This window comes from Diachasmimorpha longicaudata, chromosome 16 (genome assembly GCF_034640455.1).
Source record: "Diachasmimorpha longicaudata isolate KC_UGA_2023 chromosome 16, iyDiaLong2, whole genome shotgun sequence".
Classification (NCBI taxonomy): domain Eukaryota; kingdom Metazoa; phylum Arthropoda; class Insecta; order Hymenoptera; family Braconidae; genus Diachasmimorpha; species Diachasmimorpha longicaudata.
The window spans coordinates 3815762-3837312 of NC_087240.1; the positions used below are offsets into that span (position 1 = coordinate 3815762).

General features: G+C 46.3%; 6 protein-coding genes and 1 non-coding gene across 8 annotated transcripts; 2 read left to right on the forward strand and 5 right to left on the reverse strand.

Moving 5' to 3' along the window:
- Positions 1–147: 147 nt before the first annotated feature.
- Positions 148–5054, reverse strand: LOC135170048 (structural maintenance of chromosomes protein 3-like). The gene is made up of 6 exons (XM_064135544.1): positions 4944–5054; positions 4739–4814; positions 4044–4413; positions 3470–3949; positions 2320–3349; positions 148–2192 (listed from the first exon to the last, which is right to left on the reverse strand). The coding sequence occupies exons 1-6, from the start codon at positions 4956–4958 to the stop codon at positions 585–587; spliced, it is 3579 nt and encodes a 1192-aa protein (XP_063991614.1). The 5' UTR covers positions 4959–5054; the 3' UTR covers positions 148–584.
- Positions 5055–5224: 170 nt separating this feature from the next.
- On the reverse strand, positions 5225–9878 carry LOC135170047 (structural maintenance of chromosomes protein 3). Its single transcript, XM_064135543.1, has 5 exons — positions 9723–9878; positions 9346–9421; positions 5882–9034; positions 5574–5811; positions 5225–5508 (listed from the first exon to the last, which is right to left on the reverse strand). Exons 1-5 carry the CDS (start codon positions 9735–9737, stop codon positions 5382–5384), a joined length of 3609 nt encoding a protein of 1202 aa, XP_063991613.1. The 5' UTR covers positions 9738–9878; the 3' UTR covers positions 5225–5381.
- An 85-nt stretch (positions 9879–9963) lies between these two features.
- LOC135170085 (DNA-directed RNA polymerase II subunit RPB3) lies at positions 9964–11348 on the reverse strand. The gene is made up of 4 exons (XM_064135605.1): positions 11122–11348; positions 10707–11059; positions 10313–10519; positions 9964–10229 (listed from the first exon to the last, which is right to left on the reverse strand). The coding sequence occupies exons 1-4, from the start codon at positions 11205–11207 to the stop codon at positions 10045–10047; spliced, it is 831 nt and encodes a 276-aa protein (XP_063991675.1). The 5' UTR covers positions 11208–11348; the 3' UTR covers positions 9964–10044.
- Positions 11349–11388: 40 nt separating this feature from the next.
- On the forward strand, positions 11389–15601 carry LOC135170050 (MYND-type zinc finger-containing chromatin reader ZMYND8). The gene is made up of 4 exons (XM_064135549.1): positions 11389–11539; positions 11607–12821; positions 13046–14769; positions 14878–15601. Exons 2-4 carry the CDS (start codon positions 11674–11676, stop codon positions 15252–15254), a joined length of 3249 nt encoding a protein of 1082 aa, XP_063991619.1. The 5' UTR covers positions 11389–11539; positions 11607–11673; the 3' UTR covers positions 15255–15601.
- LOC135170090 (small ribosomal subunit protein eS8) lies at positions 15441–17626 on the reverse strand. The gene is made up of 5 exons (XM_064135609.1): positions 17508–17626; positions 17060–17190; positions 16184–16435; positions 15690–15819; positions 15441–15600 (listed from the first exon to the last, which is right to left on the reverse strand). Exons 1-5 carry the CDS (start codon positions 17509–17511, stop codon positions 15491–15493), a joined length of 627 nt encoding a protein of 208 aa, XP_063991679.1. The 5' UTR covers positions 17512–17626; the 3' UTR covers positions 15441–15490.
- LOC135170346 (small nucleolar RNA SNORD48) lies at positions 16507–16569 on the reverse strand. The gene has a single exon (XR_010300360.1). It is a non-coding gene; the product is annotated as a small nucleolar RNA SNORD48 (small nucleolar RNA).
- Positions 17627–17999: 373 nt separating the features above from the next.
- On the forward strand, positions 18000–21524 carry Sap130 (Sin3A-associated protein 130). 2 transcript variants are annotated; one of them, XM_064135561.1, is made up of 5 exons: positions 18000–18890; positions 19011–19582; positions 19803–20720; positions 20805–20998; positions 21134–21524. In XM_064135561.1, exons 1-5 carry the CDS (start codon positions 18334–18336, stop codon positions 21380–21382), a joined length of 2490 nt encoding a protein of 829 aa, XP_063991631.1. In that variant the 5' UTR covers positions 18000–18333; the 3' UTR covers positions 21383–21524. The 2 variants fall into 2 exon arrangements, with proteins under 2 accessions (XP_063991631.1, XP_063991632.1); XM_064135562.1 differs by having other exon boundaries at positions 19803–20714.
- Positions 21525–21551: the final 27 nt, after the last annotated feature.

Here is a 21551-nt window from a genome sequence, read left to right on the forward strand (position 1 = left end):
CATTTTTTATAGCCCTCACTTCGCTCTACAAAAAAGGTCATGAGAAACGTTTCGAAATTCCTCTTAGTTTTCGAGGTATTTAGTGAAAAGTGACTGACAGTTAAGATTAACTCGAACAGGTCGTTGCTTCGCGACTGAAGTTTAATTCTGAGGATAGAGGTACCTGTGCTGTTATCCAGATGACGAAAATGAGGGCTGGACCACTGTACATCATGGTGGGAACTCACGATCATCGTTATAACCTAACGAGTGTCATAATTTCAGGTTGAGAAGAGTTTCATCTGTTTCGAGGGAGATTTTAAATCTAATAAAAATCCTCAAGTCGGAGAGATATGAAACTTTTCTTCCTGTTTCGTTTATATTCTCCAACTGAACGTTCTCAACTAATTTAATTAATTAAAATTCCATTTATTTCATGAACATTAGTTCTTCGTGAAATTCAGAACAAGCAAATGAACAGTTTTACAATACTACAATACACTAATGTTTATAATAATTTCTGTCATTCAACACCTTTGAGACAATTAAAAAAATATATATGAGTGTAATCGCAAACTGAAAAAAATAATAAAAATGAAAAAAAATCACTCCTCCTCAGCATCTTTCCTAATGATCTCCAGAGCCTCCTCCCTGTTGCAGTCCTGCACATGTGAGCAGTCATGACTGGAAGTCACCTTGAAAAATCTATCAGCCAGCATCACCAACTCCTCTCTAAACGTGACGATCACAAACTGTGCATTCCTACTCATCTCATGAACCATCCCAGCCACAGATGCCCTGAAGCACCCATCAAGTGCCTTATCAATCTCGTCAAGTAAATAAAAAGGCGCAGGTTTGAACCTGTGAACAGCAAAGATCAGACACAGAGCGATGACAGTCTTCTGTCCCCCAGAGAGCTGATACATTCTCTCCACCTCCTGTCCACCGGCAAAAGTCGCCCTAATCCTGGCTCCCCTGACGCTCCTCCAGTCATCCCCCACCTCTCCATCCTCCCCTACTGGAAGAAGGCTGGCCCGACCGTTGGTCACGATGTTCCCAAAGATGTCCTCAAAAAACTCGTTGATTTTTTCGAACCCCACCCTCAAGGCCTCGACCCTCTTTGTCTCGATCTTTTCCATTTCCTCCTCGTAGCTCCTCTTCCTCTCCTCCTCCTTCTCCAGGAGACGCTCCAGAGCCACCATTTGTCCCTCCAGCCCCTTCATCTTACCCTTGATGCTACAGTCGACAGCCCCAAGAGCCTTCTCCTCCCTCCCGATGTCTCTGATCTTCCTCTCCAACGCCTTCTTCCCCATATTGTCAAAAACCCTGGGGTTCCTGATGCTGGGGAGGGTCCCCACATCAGCCAGTCTCTTCTCCCACTCCCCCATCTTCCTCGTGAGACAGTCCATTCTACCTTTAACCGCCTCCACGTCCTCCTTCGCTGCCTCCCATGTCATCCTGGCCTTCTCTCTCTCGAAGTCCAAGTCCCTCGCCCTCTTCTCCACCTCTGATAGCTGCCTTGTAAGTCCAATTATCTTCTCATCAATCACCTCCAGTCTCTGCATCCGCTCCCCCAGATCCTTCCTGCGCTTCTCCAGCTTCTGCTCGGCGACGACGAGTCGTTCCTGGAGGATATCCTGAGAGTAATCCCCCACATGTGCCTCCAGCTCGTCCCTGTCCTTCTCTAAACGAGACAGGATTTCCCTCACCGAGGACAGTCTCCCTTCCAGGTGCGGAATCTCTGCGATCGCCTGTTTTCTCTGTTTCTCCAGCCGTAGGGAGTCCTCAAGAAGCTGCTGAATAGACATCTCGACTTCCTCGACAGATGTCCTCTCCAGATCTTCGATCTCTGTCTCCACTGTTGACAGCTCCTGCTTCGATTCCTCCAGTCTCATCCTCGTGTCTTCCAGGTACTTCTTCAGGGGGGAGTAGTTGTCCGATGCCTGCTCGAAGCTCCTCGATGCCTCGGCAATGTCCGTTTGGAGGCCCAAGATGTGCTGTTCAGCCGCCTGGATCTTCACGTCCAGCTTCTGGAGTTCAGACATTGGAAGAAGGAGTTCATCGTTCATCGACTGGAGGGAGGTGAGGAGGTTCTTGTGATTCAATGTGACAGCATCTAGTTTAGCTCGCTGCTCACAGTACTCTTTGTAGAGTTCTAGTCGAGAGTTTCGGCGATCTCGAAAGCCTCCCCTGTACTTACCCTTCCTCAGGACCTGCAGGGGGGTTAATCAACAAGTGGCAAGGGTCATTAAACACATAAATTGAAATAAAATGAAATAAAAATAAAATAAAATAAAATAAAAATCAAATCGAAAGAAAAATATTTAAAAATATTTTTACCTGCTGTCCATTCAGAGTAATCGCCTGCAGGTCATAGACATTGGCAAGTGCGATGCCATCCCTAAGACTGCTCACGACGACAGTCTTCCCGAAGACGAAGTCCACAGCCTTCTGGAGCTCGCCATCCCGAGGTACCAAAAACGATACCAAAGGTCTGCAATTGAACTCCCCCAGGGGATACCTCACCTGGAGCTCCTCCACGTCCCCGAGGGGGATAAAATTGACGATTCCCCTCATGTTCCTCTCCTTCATCTCCCTCAAGATCTCAGCGATGACAATCCTGTCCCTCACGACATAATGAAACAGCTGATCGCCACCCCTGACCTCCATGGCGAAAGCCACCGAAGGTTCTCTGCACGTAAAAACCTCCAGGAGAATCCCCTTGACCCCCTCAACGAGCTCCAGCCGGTCGTCCCTCTGCCTCCAATCCTCCAGGATCTTCCTCACCGACTCGATCCCCTCGAGGACATCTCCCCTGACCATCATCTGCAGTTTTTGTTTGATCGTCCCAATCCGGGTCTCCAGTGCCTCGATATCATCACGAAGAACGTCCGCCTCCCTCTGCTGCTCCTTCCTCCGCCCCAGGAGATCGTGCCTAGCCCTCTGGAGCTCCTCCTTTTTCCTCCTGTGATCACGCAGCAGCAGCTTTACATCGCTTAACTGACTCCTCAGCCTTTCCAGTTCCTTCTCGCCCTCGGTCCTCTGAACAAAAGCCTTCTCTACGGTGACTTCCAGCCTGGCGACCTCTTCCTCCTCCTCCTGAATGATTCTGGTGACCTGAGAAGCCCTTGGCATTACCTCAGTCAGGTCGTGATCTCCTGTCTTCAACTTCTCGATGATGATCTTGCTCCTGGAGAGGTCCATCAGCTGGTACTCGTGGCGTTCCAGCTCTCGGCAGACCTCGTTACTGTTGTTTCTGATGTCTTGCAACGCAGTCTCGAGGCCCTTCGCCTTCTCCTCGAGCTCCGAGATCCTCGAGAGGAGCAACTCATGGCGCTTTTCGAAACTCTCGGATTCGTCCGAATTTAATCTTGAAGTAATTGAAGTTAAAAGTGAAAATATCGCAAAAACTTAATTATATCCTATTACCTTTAATTATTATTTACCTTTTAATTCAAATAATAATTACATTTAGATCTATAATACAAACCCCTGTAGTTTCTCCCTTATTTCTTCCCTCTCCAGCTGCTGGGTGTTCAGCTCCTTCGCCAACTCGATATCTTCAATCTCTCCCTTCCTCTTCATCTTCTCCAAGAGATCGATCTCCCCCTGTAGAGCGATTACCTCAGCATTCACATCGACGTACTCCGAGTGGACTGCGCTGTAGGCTGTCTTCGCCCCCTCGGCCTTCAGGACCTCATCATCGTAGGGGTCTGCCAGCTGAGACAGCTGCGACTGCAAGTCCTCGAGGTGCAGCTGGTACAGCTTATGCTCCAGGTAACGACGCGTTTTGTTGATCCTCGTAAAGTAGTTGTACTTGGTCATCAGAAGGGCGAGCTTCTCCCTGTGACTTTCGAGGTCAGTCTGCAGGTCCTCAATGCACTGCGTTTTCTCCGCGATCTGGAGGAGGAGCTCGGTGATACCCTCATCAAACTTGTGGACTCCAATCGCCATCACAATCACTTCGAACCTGGTGGGTGCGGAGTTTCCCCGAGGATTTTTTTTATCGAGGATTTTTGTTACATAAATAAAATTAATAAATGATTAAATACATTAATATCGACCTAATAAGGTTAGTGCCAGTAGCCAGATGAGCCACTTCATCCTGTCGAACAATGTAATAAGGATTCTCCCTGGGGAAGACTGGTGAGAGTAGCTGGAATAGTTCGTCTGGATGGCAGTTCTGGTTGTTAACGGTGATGCGGTCAAACTGTAGGGAGATCACCCTGCGGATTCGCACCTCTGAGATGTCTATTGAGAGGACATTGTCGTCGTTCGAGAGAATTATCTCCACTGAGGCTGACCTCGTGTGGTTTATGGGGTTGTCGTTGATCACTGAAACCCTCTGTTCTTTTGTGATCGGGTAGTAACGGTTACTTACGACGAAGACGATGGACTCCAAGAGGCTGCTTTTTCCGGAGCCATTGAGGCCGACTGATAGGGTTCAGGGGGATGATGATGAGGATCGATTACATGATGGTGCAGAAGGATATTTTTGAGCCCCAATAAATATCGAATTATCTCGATAATTAATGGTTTTAGAGGAAAATGACGGAGGGACTTCCTGTGGGGAATTTCCTCAGCTACAAAAATGGTCTTGTGACATTTTCCTCTAAAATCAGTTGTTACCAGGATAATTGCGAAATTCCTGCAACATAACGGAGGAAAAATGTTCTCCGTTATGTTCGTCAAGTCACCCAACAATTATTAGAAAATTCCTGTTGTTCACCATAAAAATAACAAAAGAAACGTTACAAACCTATGGTATTGTGTCCTGGGTGCAAACCATCGAAAATATGTTGTCCCCTGTAGGATTTGAAGTTCTCGATGACGATCTGAAACCAAGAATGAAGTGTTTTTCGTCACAAAAAACGAAAAATGAAGTGATTGATTGACATTCCTGATGTTCCAGACGTCCTGGGGGCTTTATTTGGGACGAATAAGGGATGAAAGCCTCAAATTACCTTTTTGATGTACATTTTTCAACAATAGCTTGTGCTTTTGTGCTTCACCGGCTTCTCGAATGCAAAAAGCGAGGGAAATTCACGGGAAGTATAAACAGTGGCAGCCATTTCTGGCTTCAGCGCCCCGATTTCCGGCCCACTTCCACTTCAAAAATAATTTATTCATTCCTGGACGATAGAAGTCCCAGAAAGTACAGGAAAATTTGTTGGAAAAGGGCAGTTAATGAAGTGCAATTACCAGAATTGAAGAAGATATTTTTTTTATTTTTTTATTTTTTTGAAAAATTGTCAGCTCCATTAAAATTACAAATTGAAGAGCGAATCAACATTTCCCAGTTGAATCCTCACGAATTGAATTAGAATTACAGCAGAAACTCTGAAAAATTAATAGATGATGTTTTCTTTATCTTCATAATAAAAATAAATATGTTTTTCCGTTTATCCGTGAGTTGTGTCGTCTTCGACAAAGTCAGCAGCTTCTTCCCTGGTGACACACTCTACGTGAGACACCTTATTCCTGAATTTAACCCCATAGAATTTATTTGCGTGCTGCAGTAATTCAGGTCTGAAAAAATTCATTAATTTCCATTAATTTAAAATTTATCCAATTTTTTTAACAAAAATTCTCACCTAAAAGTTGTGGTGATAAATTGTGCGTCAGAGCTGAGTTCATGGATCATATCAGCAACAGCTTTTCTGTGCTGGGCATCGAGAGCCTGATCGATCTCATCGAATAGATAGAAAGGTGCTGGATCGCACTTCTGAATAGCGAATATCAGGGCAAGTGCCACAAGAGACTTTTGCCCACCCGAAAGTTGATTCATCTCTCTCATCTCAGCTTTTTGTCCAGTGAACGAAACTCTAATCCCTGAAAAATTCCAAAAATTAACATAATCGTGAAAAACATCCCCAAAATCTCATCAAAACCTCAAACTCACCGACACCAATGAACCGATCAGAATCGGCAGCAGTGGATGTATCATCATCGCCCTCCTCCCCATCGGCCGTCTTCATGACGAGTTGTGCGTGTCCAGTGGGCACGAGTTTCTTGAAGACTTCGCTGAAGTACTTACTAACCTGTTTAAAAGTGAACTGAATAGCCTCGCACTTTCTCATCTCCAGTACATTCATCAGCTCCTTGATCTTCTCATCGCCTCTGTCCAGCTCCTCCTTCCTCTTCACAAGCTTCTCCTTCTGATCGCTGAACGACATGAACTGATCCAACGCCTTTTTATTAACATGGCTGTACTTCTTCAGCTGATTATTCGCCTTCTCCATCTCCTTGAACAGCTGTTTCGTCGACATATTCCCAAACTTCTCATAAGCCTCAGGTGAAGGCAGTGCCCCCAATTCCGTGATCTTCTGTGTACACTCAGCGATCTTCTGCTGTAGAATATTCTGCTTGCTGGCGAGTTTCTCAAGATCCTTAGCATCAGACTCGATCTTCTCCTGGACTTCCTTCTCCTTCGCCTTCCACTTCTCCACCTCAGCAGCCTCAGCCTTCTGCTTTTTGGTGGCGCCCCCGACTCTCTCATTCATAGTCTTGAAATCAGCATTGACCTTGACCAATCTTTTCTCTATGTCCGACAGCTGAGCCTTGCAAGTCTCCAACTGTCTCTGCCTGTCTTCCACCGAGATCTCCTGGAGTGCCTGCACGAGTTCGTCCTTCCTCCGATGAAGATTATTAGTAAGAAGATTCTCAAGTTTGTTCTTCTCAGCCTCCAGTCTCATACGTTTGGCAAAAGCCTCCTTATTCTCTTTCGTGAGTGTCCTGATCTCGTCGTTGAGGGTATCCACCTGCCGTTGATCAGCCACCGACAACTGCGCCATCAAGTCCTGATGGAGTTCACTCTCAAGACCCTCCTTGGTCGCCCTCATAGCCTCGAGATTCGATGTGCACTGGGCAAGACTCCTCTCCTTCGGTGTTCTATACCTCTCGATAGCCGACAACTCCTCCTTCATCAGCCTGATCTCCGCCTTCATCTTGTCGTAGATGTCTTTAGCCTTGCTGTTCTTCGTCTCCGTTCTCTGCATCTCACTGACATACGACGATATATTCTGATCCGCCTTCTTGATCTCATCCCTCAGGTTAGACAGTTCATTCTCCATCGTGTTGATCTGCGCCATAAGTTCAGACCTTGTCTTCTGGATCTCCAGCCTGGACCTGAGGGTATTGAAGTACCCCCCAGTGAGTGATCCCTTGGAGGAGACTTGATCCCCCTCGAGTGTCACACAATCAAGTCCAGATGTCCTCGCCAAATTAGTAGCAGCTTCCAGATTTCTACAGATGAGAGTCTTCCCAAAAATGTACCTCATCGCTCTGTCGTACTTCCCATCATAATTAAGCTTGGAGATCATGGGAATGGCGTCACTCGTATCAGGATAATCAATGCTCTTCACGTGTAGACGATTGAGAGGCATGAAGGTGACTTCCCCCGGCAGTCTCTGATTGTTCATCTCCTTCAGGATTTTCGTTCCAAACTTGTCAGTCTCCACAATATGATGAAAGAGTCTGTTGCCAGCAGTGACCTCCACCGCCATGTAGACACTCTTATCACAATCAAAGTTCTCGATGACAGGTCCATAGTACGAGTTAACCTCATGAGCCATGTCAGGTCGTTCTTTGAAAGTCTCAAGAACCCTCCGAACCGAATCCCGTCCATTGAGAATGGGTTTTCCGGCCATGGACCTGAGGCTCTGATCAGCCTTCGCCAGGTCCTCCTTCAACCCAGACAGATTCAACTGCAGGACACTCTCCTTCCTGTACTGCTCCTTCCTCTGCGCCTGACAGGCGTCCTTCTGCTTGGTCAGTTCATAGTAGTGCTTGTTGTGTTCATCAATGGACGCCCTCTGCTTCTCCATCTCCTTCGTGTACTCCTCGATCTTCTTCTCGAGATCCTTCTGCTTCTCGGCGTCTTTCTTGAGATCCTCACTGATCTTCTTCTGGTGCTCCTCTTTATCCCTAATCTGCTTGGTCAGCTGCTTCAGCTCGTTCTGAATCCATTTATCCCTGTCGTCCTTGCTGGTGAACTGCGAGCCCCTCCCCTGCTTAGCGTACAACTCCTTCCGCTTCTGTTCCTTGAGTCCCATCGCTCTCGTGTACTCCTCCTCCCGTCGCTTCATCTCCTCGTATTCAGGACGAATCTTCTCCAGCTCCTTTTCCCTCACAGCGATGTTCTCCTTTAGCTTCTCCAGCTCCTGCTGCGCACGTTTTCTGCTGTCGTTGTCACCCTTCACCTCCTCCAGAAGATCGTTTATCGTCAGGGTCAGTTTCGTCTTCTCCTTCAGCAGCTGCTGCTGCTCAGCACTCAGGGTGTCACGCTCCTCCTTCGCAGTCTGGACTTCCTTCTTCGCTTCCTTCAGCCGCTTCGAGGCTGATCGCACATTCTCCTGAGCTGTCTTTGCTTCGGAACCCAGGCGCGCCTGTTCAGCACCACTGTTCGCTCGTGACGCCTCCAGGTCCTCCAGCTTTCGTTTGTTCTCCTTCAGCTCGCGCTCGTGAATGGTGTATTCCAGGCATCGGCGCTGCTTGTCCCATCGCTGATATTCCTTCAGCTCCTCCTTCTCCTCTTTCAAGGTCTGCAAGCGCTCCTCGATCGTTCTCAGGAAGTCGTCGATCTTCTCCAGCTTGCCCTCGGTCTCCTTCAGGATCGACTTGGATTCCTCCCGACGGTCGTCGTAGACACGGGTGCCCGCCACCTCCCGGAGAAGCTTCAGACGTTGGGAGTCTGGAGCAGTCGCCATCTGATTGATCTTCCCCTGCTTTACGATGTAGTATGGGTTCGAGCGGGAGAAACCCGCCGACTCCAGGAGGTTCATGACGTCGCTACGCGTCACGTTCTTCTTGTTTAGGAAATACTGGTCCTTTTTGGAGCCAATCACACGACGCAAGTAAACCTCGTCCTTATCGATCGGTAGACGACCGTCTGCGTTGTCGAAGATTATTTCGACGTGCGCGGAAATCACACGGGGACCTGTCCCCTCGTGGAGGAGACCCTGGCGCTGGTCCGGCCGAAGGTGCGAGAATTCGTCCGAGAGGACGAATTGAATTGCGTAGAAGAAGTTACTCTTGCCAGAACCATTTCTACCGACTGGAAGGGAGGGGGACGAAGTCAGTAGTAAAATTAGTTACTTTACTCTCCCAAGAGACTGAAAATAAAAATCTAACCGAACGAAGCGAGGCGATTCAAAAGGTCTTAGGGAGTCACAATGAAAGACCCTTTGCGACGTCAAAATGAAAAGGTTTTTTAATTGACCGAAGATACTTGATTTTTTTTCACAAGAAAAAAATACGCATTTGATAGTTTTTATGTTTCGGCGACAAAAAAAATTAGGCAACAACTCAATGAGGGTCGGGCGCTGTACATAATATACATTTTCTTTAATAAAACTTGGTACATACCGACAACATTGTGTCTAGGATCGAATGGGTCGACGACTGTTTGCTCTCTGTAGGACTTGAAGCCCTGAATAATAACCTGAATGACAAAACCTTCGATTATTAATAAAAAATAAACCCAAATCCAGTTCATCTGATTGTTTGGAAGCATAACCTCAAAATGTAATACGACGATTCCAGCAGTAATTTGAAAAATAAAGGGATTCAGAGGAGGAGGGAATCGTTCTTTCCGGGGAGATCTTGTTTTTCGAGAGCAATTTGAGAGTCCAATAAATATTAATTTGTTTGCAACGCGGAAAGCATCATTTTCTGGCTAACGTTTGATGGCTCAAAATCCAAGGGCTTGTTGTTGATAAATACTGGGATTGTCAGCCTCTTACCTGCTTGATATACATCCTGAATTGTCCTCGGCTATTTCAACATTCTCAAAAATATGAATTGTCAATTTATTAGTCACTAAATATGACTTTGCTCTACGTCAGGAACAACAAAAACATTGTCAAATCCAGTGAGCAGCCGACATATTGCCGAATCCATTCGCTATAGGGGAACTAAAAGTCACTAGATTGGGCGGGAGTTCGTGTTTTCACACCAACTGATAATAAAAAAAACTCCGGAATATTCAAGCAACAAATAAATTTTGCATTGTTTCAATTTATTAAAAGACAGTTCCTTAAGTAATGAATAATTATCCAAATTAAACTAATGATGAATACTGAGAGCATCGCTTTGCACCTCGAGGCTCAATTGCGTTTGTAGATTCGAGAGTTTGTTCTTCAAGGCAGCAATCCCCATCATGACGATATTCTCAGGCTTAAGAGCTCCACTGCTCTCGACGTTGAAGAAGTACTTGTTGGGTTTCGCCTCCCAGTTGAATGGAGCTTCGTCTGAAAGGAAAACAAATTATTCAGTCAAATGAATCACATTTTAAAAGAATCGAGATTGTCCCTGATGATGAGTTTCTACGTACACTGATCTTCCTCGAGCTCGCTGTACTCTGATTTTGGCCACTCATCTGGCTTGGGGAAAAGGGTGTGGCGCATGGTGTTGTCAGGGTCGTACTCAAAGCAAACACCAGCTGTTGGATTCCATTTCGCGTGCTCCTTGCCAAAGCCTTTCTTGGCGTAGGCTCTTAGCTTTAGCTCTTGTCCTTTCCTGAGCTTTACAATTAATATTTCTGCAATAAGATGCCAGAAATCAAAATTAATTGATTAAAACAAATGTTGTAATGTCATGAATATCTCAAATAATGAAGCAATTTGGACGAGTCATAAAATTTAACTCAGCCAGTCTCGAGTCATCGACACTTGACGACGTCCAATGAAATTAATTCTGAAAAATGTTCAGCAAATGATTATAATCACCGTCAGTCTCCCCATATTCACTGGCATCATCCTCTCTATGTCTGGATGTCACCGGGAGGACCCTGGGGTCACTGGACTTGAGATCAGCAGTAGTGACGTGCCTCGTCTGTTCCTCGGAACACTTGACATCTAGCGTAAACTCCACACTGCACTCGGGACAGAAGTCCATGCAGGAGCAGTCCCTGGAATACTGGATCTTCTCAACTACGTCATCACTGATTAAAGGGATCATTCCAATCCTGTGGGCGAGGAACTCATCGCTGAGGACTGTGGAATTGGCCTCCAGCTGTACCCAATCGATGGCTAAGGTTGGGGTTTCAGCGATGAACACTCGTCTCATGCTGTTGGCGACACTAGAAAAATAATTACAGACATTGAATATATTATTTTGTTTATGGGTTTTCTATTTTCTAACCTCAATTCTGTGTCCTCTACTTGGAATTTAACATTTTCCTCAGTCAAGTCACTGATATGAACTGATGGCTGATTGGCATACGGCATCTCGACCAGTTAATGAATATATTGTCTGTAGTCGATCGTTTATTTACACTTTTCTTTGTTAATTGCTGGTTTCGTTCTCTACTGCTAGCAAAACAACGTAGAGTTCGCTCGCCATAGGTACCAGCTTCTGAACATCTAGGCTTTTGTCCCGGGGCTTCCCGAAGATGGCAGCACCATCAGCCAATATCATCGAGCCCTCGTTGTCTACAAGAAAAACACAGTTCACCAAAACACCAGAGTAAACCACCTGAATCATTTGCAGAAGTGACTTTCTTTCAGGACTCCAAAGGTTAAAAACCCACCAGGACCCTCACCTCACCATCACCCACCAGGTAAATCATCATCCCAACCTCCCCCCAACACCACCACAGTGATTAATTTCTACACCCCTCCTTCCAGAAATAACCTTGAAGTCATTACCACCATGACCCGCAGGACCTTGTGACTATTCCAAAACCTAAGCAACATGTCGTCGTCTCAGATGGATCCTCAAAAAGCTGAAACAGTGTTGTCCAATTCTGCAGAACCTGCAGCGATCCGAACAGATCTTGAGGATGTGCTTGCCCCTGTGAAACCACCGACGTCTGCAGAGGTCCCCACCGGGGACCGCGAGTCCGCAAAGTCCCCAGCCATCATCACGAACCCACCACCAAATCGTCCAACGTCAGATCCCTCGTCTCCACCTCCTAAGTCATCAATAAGCCTGAATACCACGTCGACTGAGATTTCTAACCTGTCCCTGATGTCCCCTCTTCAATCAGCATCTCCAAGCGTTCCTGGGAGGCCTGAGGCTAAGACTCTAGATGGTGACCTTTGGGTAAAGCTTGAGGAGAATAAGAGTCCTAGTATTGCCAGGCCTCAGGGTGAGAAAGGCAACAGAGCATTTTCTCCTGGAAAATTAGAAGGGAATTCTGGCGGGACTAGTCCTAAAAGGCCACCTGCTTCCCAAAAGCCCCAAGTGCCTCCAGTACCACCTCAAGATCTCCAAGTTCCGGTGGATCCAGACCCTCGCCTGGTGACCCCAGTCACCAAACCCCTGAACCCCGAATCTGAAGGAGACACGTACGATCCCCCATCAAGGACACCAGTGTACCCTAGAGTCACTGGGTCGAGCCAGAAAGGATCAGCAGCAAGCCCAAAGGCTCTGGCTCTCGACCAAACTCCCATTTCGTTGATAAACGATCAGCACGAGGTGGAATTGCTCCCCAGGAGGCACTCTGCGGACAAGAGGGGGTCGAATCTCGGGGATGTTCAGGACACTGTGACGATTACCAAGGTTGCCAAGCGCTCGAAAGGCGCCGATAGACCGAAGACACCGGTTCTGAGGCCCAGGACACCTGCAGAGCGAGCGAAAACGCCTGTTCTGCGGCCCAGGACTCCTGCGGATCGACCGAAGACGCCGGTTCTGAGGCCCAGAACTCCGGTGGACAGGCCCAAGACACCAGTGACGAGGTCTAAGACACCTATTGAACGACCCATGACCCCAGTGGACAGGCCTGCTACTCCTGGGGTGAAGACTGACATGCGACGGAGGAGACGGAGGAACTCCAGAGATGAGTTCTGCTGGAAGTGCCATAAGGATGAGGTGGAGATTGCGTGCAGCACTTGCGTCAGGTGAGTGAACTTTTCGGGACGATCTTTTTTCAAAATTTATTTATAGTATTTTCTATGGAAATTTTATAGTTGGATTAATCAATGAATCTAATTATAAATGAAAAGTAGCTTTTCTGAGCTCAACAAATCAGTTTGACGGATTTTGAGGTTTTCCCGACCGCTACTAGAATATTCTTCATAACTATTCAGAACTATATTTCAAAACTGAAATAATAAAAATCCAGATCCTGGCACAAAAAATGCATCGGGGGTGGTCCCCCATCCTCTCCATCGGACTGGATTTGTGGCGAGTGTGCGAGCATCCTAAAAGCGGAAAACGCGTCTACTCGCTCCCCCCTGATGTTCAACCTGACGATGGATCAGCTTTGCATGGTTCTCAAGCACATAATCCTGAAGATGAAGCGTGTCACCGGCTCAGAGGAGTTCTCAACGCCAGTGGACCTTACCGACATAACAAACTATCTCGATTACATCGTGAAGCCGATGGACCTCACCCTCCTGGAGACGAACATTCGGTCCAAGGAGTACGGCAGCCCCGACGCCTTCATGGCGGACGCCAAGTGGATCCTCCACAACTGCCTGGTGTACAATACCGAGGGTGGCAAGTACACGGACACATCTAAACTGACAACAGTAGCAAAAGGTCTGATAAAAGTCGCCCGAGAAGAGTTGTCAGAGCTGGAATCCTGTCCCACGTGCTACATAAGAGGAAGACACCTTGGTCGACCGCACTACACATGGTTCAGCGACTCCTGCAAGCCCCCACACCTCCTCGTCTGGGCGAAGCTCAAGGGTTTCCCCTACTGGCCAGCTAAGATAATGCCTAGATGGAATCAGCAGGGCTTCGTGGACGTTCGGTTCTTCGGGGAGCACAATCGTGCCTGGGTGTCCCCTAAGGACATCTACCTGTACTCCAAGGAGCCGCCAACAGCAACTCCCAAGTCCAAGAAAGAGGACATCGCCGAGTGCCTGAGGGAAATATCAATCCACATAAAGCGCCTCAGCGAGACCTTCGGGAGGTTCGAGCACGCGCCCCCGAAGACCTCCTTCAACCCCTTCGACTCCCACCAGATAACGATGCTCCTCCCTGATTACGAGCCCCCAGCGGGCGACTACTACAGGCTGCCCAAGAGGCGACCCATCAGGGGAAAGAAGAGGAGGTGGGACTTAACCGGTGACACCAGTAGCGAGGCTTATTTCCATTCCGATGCTGAGACACTCGCTGACTTCAACGAGGGTGAGGATGATGAGGATGAGGAGGTCAAGGGGAGGGAGACACCCAGGATGAGGGGCTCCAGGAGGCCGGAGACACCGGGACTGCCTGAAGCCTCGATTCCGGGAAAACGATCTGGGACGAGTATCTCAAGGACACTCCCTTTGAAGAGGAACTCCAGAGGTAGTGCTGGCGTCAGGAGGGGGGAGAGACGCAGGACGACGGGGGATATTGAAAGGGAAGAGGATGAGAGGGTCAGGCCGACGAGGCAGATGCCCGAGAGGCTCAACCGGGAAGGGGTGGTCATTAACAAGAGGCCGAGGGAGCCCTCCACGAGTGGACGGTCTCAGGAGGATTCTAAAGAGGAGGGGGAGGAGAAGGGGAAGGCCGACGAGGTGGTGAGGCACAGGGCGAAGAAGAGCTTTCCGAATAAACCACCAGCGATGGGGGGAGGGAAAGAGGGAGGACTGACCACGATGAAGATGGAGGGATCCTGGTGGGGGGCACCTGCAGAAGCTGGACCCTTGAGTGCGATCCTTAACAGGGGGGCTGATACTCTTGCCAAGCAAATGGCAGTTATCATCGAGGAGGGCATCAAAATGGCCGCCCAGGGGAAGGGGGTGCTGGCCGGAGGTGTCTCCATGGAGCAGGCGTTGGCCTTCGATATGAAACTCAGAATGGAGAGGATGAAGTGGGAACACGAGCAAGAGATTGCTGAGGTCAAACGAAATTCAGGTAATGGGTACTTGATTGGGGGAGAGGGGAGGGATTGACTCATTGAACTGTCGTTTAAATTAGTTTAATTAGCTTCGTCTCACCGATGTCATTAATTTTTTTCGATAGAAAAAGAATGGAAAGAACTGAAAACAGCTATAGAAGCCGAACACCTGCGGTCCATCGAAGAGATCCAGCAATCGGCAGAACTTGAAAAAAATCGGTGTATTCGTGCAACGAAACAGAAGCAGTGGTGCAACAGTTGCCAGAAAGAATCGTGCATGTACTGCTGTTGGAACACCTCCTACTGCAGTGAAAGCTGCCAGATTAAAGACTGGGGACAACACCAGAACAAATGCAAACGAAAGAATAGAGAAGGTGCCAACAAAGCATCAAAAGCCCCGGTAACTGGTGGTAACCGGGTTAATGGCGATAAGGAGCAGCCAGAGGTGGTCTCCAAGGGAATCAGTGGTCAGAGCAATTTCTCATACAGTCGTGGCGCTTGATTTTTTTTGTTCTTCTATGTGCTCTTCTTATGACTGACTAATTGTGTACACAATTGAGTTTTTGACAAAATTCATTGCGACAAGTACCTAGTCTTTTCTGTCTGTAATGATGACCGGTATGTTTTTTAAGTACGAATGTCATGCTTGTGGGGAAAAGATTCAATTCAATTGAATAAAAATCGTTGATTTTTTTTTTACATACGTTGACGTTTTATTATTAAATTGTGGAGGTACATTTATTTGGCTTTCTTGCTCTTGATCTTTCGCATGTAGAACTCGAGCTCCTTGCCTTCCAGAATGTAACCGTCCGCTCTTCCACACTGACCTGGCCGACTTGCAACACAAGCTGAAAAAAAAAGATTATTTGTTGAGATATATATATTTATTTATTTATTGTGAGGATTTTTTAAATCAATTTTATTGATGTTTACTCACCAAGAACACGTCCAGTAGCAAACTGCTCCTCCAATGCTGGCTCTACCTTGGCAAATCGTTGCCTAGCCTTGTATCTAGCCTCGCACCTCTTCGATCTCTTCTTGTTAAGTGTATCCTCCTCGATTTCAGTCTAAATTAACGAACAAAAATTAATTTGCTGTCCCATTTACGTTGCTATTCAATTGTTTTTAATTATTTTTGGACTTCAGAACGCTGTGGGATTGGTGTCAGCATGGCACTCAGATTATGTAAATGTTATCATCATTTGTCAGTCATTTATACCACCGTAGATCGATCGATTTTAATTACCCAACGAATTCCTTAATGAATTAGTAAAGTACTTGACAAATGAAATCTTCGACTGGCAATTTTTGAGGTTATGAAACACTCGCGAATTCTTCGCCTATAAAAATTTGATTCAACTTTTTTTTTTCATGGAAAATAGTTCCCCATTGTTATAACAAAATGTCTTCCCATGAATATGAGCAACTCACCAATTTGGCCCCACGTTTACGTCCCAAGGGGATCGCGTAATGGTGCTCGTAGAACTGCCTGAAGGGGGTGGCGTCGATGGTAACGATGGCGTTCTTAACCAACGTCTTGGTTCTCACCAACTCGTTGTTGGAGGCATTGTACACCACGTCGATGATACGGGTCTTGCGGGCGGTGCACTCGGATCCCCAGGCAAAGTTACCAGTGTCCAGACGAAGGGCTCTGTATTTTTTGTTTCCACCACGTGTACGTACCTGATTAATAAAATCATTTAATCTTCACTCATAATATTTCCATATCATTGTAACTAATTTTTTATTTTTATATTCAGAACGCTGTGGGATTGGTGTCAGCATGGCACTCAGAGTAGGTAAGGGTGATCATCATTTTGGTAATTTTGTTGACTTAATTTCCTTATTAATTTATGGAGAAGTCAATTAGGATGTTGTTTTTACCTGTGGATTATGTCGCGACTGATATTTAAGTTGAAGTAACTTTCTTTTACTGTGAGTTAATTAATTATATAATTCTGTTTGGAGAATTTTAATAAAAAATTACAACTACGATAAACTTGACATTTATCGTGTGATTCTCATGCCTCGAAAATTCATTTTTGATGTCTGACTGAATGTTTTGATTTATTTACGTCCCAATAACTAAATAATCTATCCTGTGATCTTTATCAGAAACATTTCGACGTTTATCTCAATCTCGAGTTAATTTTCCATCATCAGAAGTTGACTGGGACTTGCTCAATGCAGAAAATAATGAGTTCGATATCTGCCTTTGATTCCTAAGCATTATAATCATAATCTAGTGGAGTGTCAAAATTTTATCACTTTACCCCTGGAATCAATTTATTAACATCAAAAACATACCGTGTGGATTCTCTGGGCACCGAGCTTGGTGTTGGCAGCAGGACGTCCTAACTCGAACTTCCTCTTCTTCCTCAGAGGCTTCCTCTTGCCTCCTGTGGCACGTCGCTTATGCCAGTGATCCCTGGAAATACCTGGAACCCCGAGAAACAAATGAATCACTCAATCACAAGATCTTTAGACAGCTTTCACCCCCAAGCCCTCCCCACAATGAACAATTAACAAATTAATCAACATCAACTGGCCCGAAATGTTTACAAAGTTAACCTCAAATCCCTGTCACTGCCGATTCCCCGTAAAAAATTCACTCTCATAAAAACCCAAAAAATATCGTCACAATTGGTAAAAATAATAATTCCCTTAATTAACGAGTTCAACTTGTATCAACAATTTTGTCAAAAAATCGCGATGTTTTGAGATTAGAAAAACTTAAATAAAATTCACGACTCACCCATCGTGCAAGAGCGATCGAAAAGGACATAAACTAGGAACGAAAGAGATAAGTCTGTTCACTTCCGGTAGAGTCAACTTTTAAAGGCGGGAAAAGGCGCCACATGTCGGTAGGTTTTTGAAATTTTTACATGCAGCAGTAAATCACGAAAATTTGATTGTGTCACCGGAAAAATTGCAAATTTTGCAATTATGCTCAACCCTACCGGACGCCACTATTAATAACAATTAAAAAAATTTTAAAATGCGGCGGACTAAACCGACGAAAGTTTATTGACATTTTATTTTATTTGTTATATTCACTTTATTATTTTGTGTTCCATTTGCAGAGAATAGTACATTCTATTTGAGTATTTAATGATCTATTACGTGCAATTTCACTCATTTCACTGGATGATTCAAACAGCCCGCCAATTTCGCCCCACTCCCTAGTTCTAATTCTCGCCGCTTCCGGCGATGGCGCCACCCGCCACTTCTAGCTTGTTTTTCCCTCCTCTACCTCCCCCCAAAACCTTATTGCTCGCTCCAACAATCGTTCGTTGTTCATCGCATCAAAAAAATACGAAAGTTCATTATCAAAAAATTGAGTAATTGTCCAGAATTTCGACGAATGCCCTTCATGACTGAATTTTCACATTTTGTCTCCGTTCAGTGAGGTGAAAATGTGTGTGACGTACTCCCATACGTGATTACAACTGTTTAAGCATTTTTTTTGGCACTTAAATCTTCAATTCGTCAGTGATTTCTCGTATCCAGTACAAAAGACTCGGATTTAATGTTGAAATCGTGGATACATCATTGTTGCGGTGCTTGGTTAGTTTAAGACAATGAATGTGAGCAATAGTGGAAATGCGGAGACTACCGGTGACAAGAGACAGCCGGAGCCTTCCCAAGTCCCTCCACACAGTCTAGCTACTATCCAGAATGTTCATAGAATCCAGACTATCCAGAATATCGTGCAGAGCAATGTCCAAACCATCCAGCCAACCCAGAGTGTTGTCAGTACCGTGGCATCAGCAATCGTTGGAAAATCCATTTCGTTGGATTTGAATCCAAAGTTATCCCTGATGAAGTCAGTTGTGCAGAGTGGTGCTGCTGTGTCTGGTGAGTCTAACAAAATCACCACCACACTGTGCTCAGTTGGATCAACCGTGAGAATCATATCCCCTGGCATGCTGAGTACTGTGGAACGTCAGAATCCATCCCCAGGGCAGAATCAAGCAGTTCAGGGAGTGCAGCAGGTTGTGACGACCATTCCAGCAACGTATCATGTACCTAGGGGGCCAGCAGCTGTTGCAAACATCTCGGCACCGAGGTCCACAGTTGCAACACCCATTGTGAGAGCTAGTGGAGGAGCAGCCGTTGTGCCTATCGCTAGACCAGGGTAAGTAATTTTGAAGTTCGTGTGTCAGTAAATAAATGGACTAATAGTAGTGATGTTAGGATCATTAGTAATGATAAATTAGTTGAATGCAATAATGGAACGGAATTATCATCATTCCAGAGCTCCAACCGCAGTAACAGCCGCCCAATGGCCCCCAAAGGCCTCAGTCGTCTACGCTCCACCCCAGCGTCATCAAGTTCCTCCAGTGACTCGAGTAACAACTCGTCCTCAAACTGTCTACACCTCTCAACAGCCCCAGCTGGTGCCCCAATCCCAAATTCGTCCAGTCCAGGCGACAGTGGTGACAGCAACAGTGTCAGGAGGTGCCCCAAGACTCCTCACTCCAGTTCTCCAGTCAACAAATGCCCTCACGAGAATACCAGGGCCCCAGGTGCGTCCAGCTGTTCCTCTGGTATCCACAGCAGCTTCAGCACCACCCCGACACTCCCCTCAATCAATTCAATCGACGCAGCCCACGAGAACCCTCGCGATGCCAGCGACAACGAACAGGGTCACGGTGACTGCACCTGTGGTAGGAACTGCTAGTAGAATACCAGGAACAGCTTCTCTGACGGTTCAGCCAGCCCTTGGGAGACAACTCTCGTTGAATCCACCCCCTGGGGCCACTACCAATTTTTCGAGGGTTGTGATACCCTCGCAGCAGGTCCAACAGACCCCAGGTCATCAGCAAGGTGAGAATCAAAAGGAAATTCAGGAGTTTTACGGATTTTTTCTAGTCCGCGAAATTGCTATTATTATTTTATTGAGACAAGAATCTATGAACATAAATTACTAATTAATCATTAACAATAGTAAATGACTAGGAATTCAGATAAATACAGTCGCAACTGTTGAAAAAATCCTGTTTGAATAGTTGTCCATAGAATTCCCCTAAAAGCAAAATGTCTCTAGGTGCCCGAGTAGTCCAGACGATCACCTCTCTCGCCAACATTGGAACCGTCTCCCGAGTGATAGCAACGACAACCTCTGGCCCCATCACCAACATGGCACGAGTAACTCAATCAGCACCAACATCAGTCGCTAGGATAACAGGAATGACCCTGCACTCAGTGCCCCTAACTTCCCCCCGGCCAAGTCCATCCCCAATGAAGCCCCTGCAAGCCCAGACCATCACCCAAACAGTTCAAATAAAGTCATCTGGCCAGCAGACCCTTCGAGTGACCCCAGCAGCTCCCGTGATCACCACGACAACCTCCACCATCGTCACCTCAGCCCCACCAGCAACGATAATAATTAATAACACGAACAATATCCCCAGCTCTCCGAATCAGTATCAGTACCGCCAGGGCCAGCCAGTGAGACTGCTGGTGGAACCCTCCCACGAAGATAATCACAGCAAACCCAATGCATCTCCAAGGCCGAGTATCTTGAGGAAGAGGGACCACGACAGCTCTCCAGCGAAGTCGGTAGCGAAGAATTTGGTGCCTGTCCTGACGACTTTGCCAGCTAGACAGCCCACTGGAAGTCCTCCAGCGTCACCTCGAGCCGAGCGAGAAGGAACTAACAGTTGTGGGTCTACAACGTTGTCTGCCACCAGCTCTCCACTGCTCGATGAGGACCCTGAACAGTCCAGGGTCGGCGCGCAGAGTAGCGTGAACGAGATGAGCCCGAGAAAGAAGCCCCGAAAGCAACAGCTCACTGGGGTCGAACTCACCGAGGCCAGATGTAACGTCGATGAGATGCAGTTCATTTGCGAGGACAAGATCAAGAGGGAGATCAAGGAAGAGAGGAAAGACAAATTTGGGGAGAGGGAGGGAGTACAGACTGTTGTCGTCAAGGGGAGACCTACGCCTAGTCTTATCGGTAAGGGTAAGCATTTTTGCTAAATTAATTAATAACTTATTGACGTCATGAGTTAAACATTTTTATTTCATTAATTAATTATGTCTTCAGATTCTTCGTGGAAAAACCGGTGGGGAGGAAGACTGCACCACTTCAGGCGACCTGGGGACGTCAGGCCTAAAGAGGAGAGGAGACCTACTGTTGCGGAAATTGCTCAGCAGAAGTTTGTTCTCCAGAAGATCAATGGCTGGAAGGTGTATCAGCTTACTGCCCAAATGGAGGATCTCGCGGAGTTGGAGAAACAGGTGAACATTTGATTTTGCTGGGCATTAATTAATTATTTTATTGATAGAACCAAAAACAAATGAAAGCTTTCATTTTGAACACATTCATCGATATCTTTTCCCCCGTGGAAATTAATGGAATTGAGTTTTTTTCAGGTCCATGAAAAACTAAAATCGACTCTTCTGATGCTAGAGTCCCAGCATCCCTCAAAGAATCGTCAAGACGATGGTATTGAGCGAGCTAATGAGTTAATCAAAGGAAATATGCAGAGAAGTAGTTTAATAAGTGAAGGTATGTGTGAGGCAAGGACTCAGCTTGTGACGATATTCCAACACAAGGATCACGTGAGTGATATGTTGCAACGTTGTGGTAACAAAAGATCCCAAAAAAAGAGGGATAAATGAATAAAATCCACTGGATTCTTCAGGCTTCTCCAAGATAACATTTTGTGGAGAGTGAGGGACTAACTGTTTATATCTGTCAATGTTTTTTTTTAATCGTACAGAGAATCGATTATATTCAATTAATACAGGAGGTTTTTCAGCATCCGATAGTTTCATTGCCTCACATTAT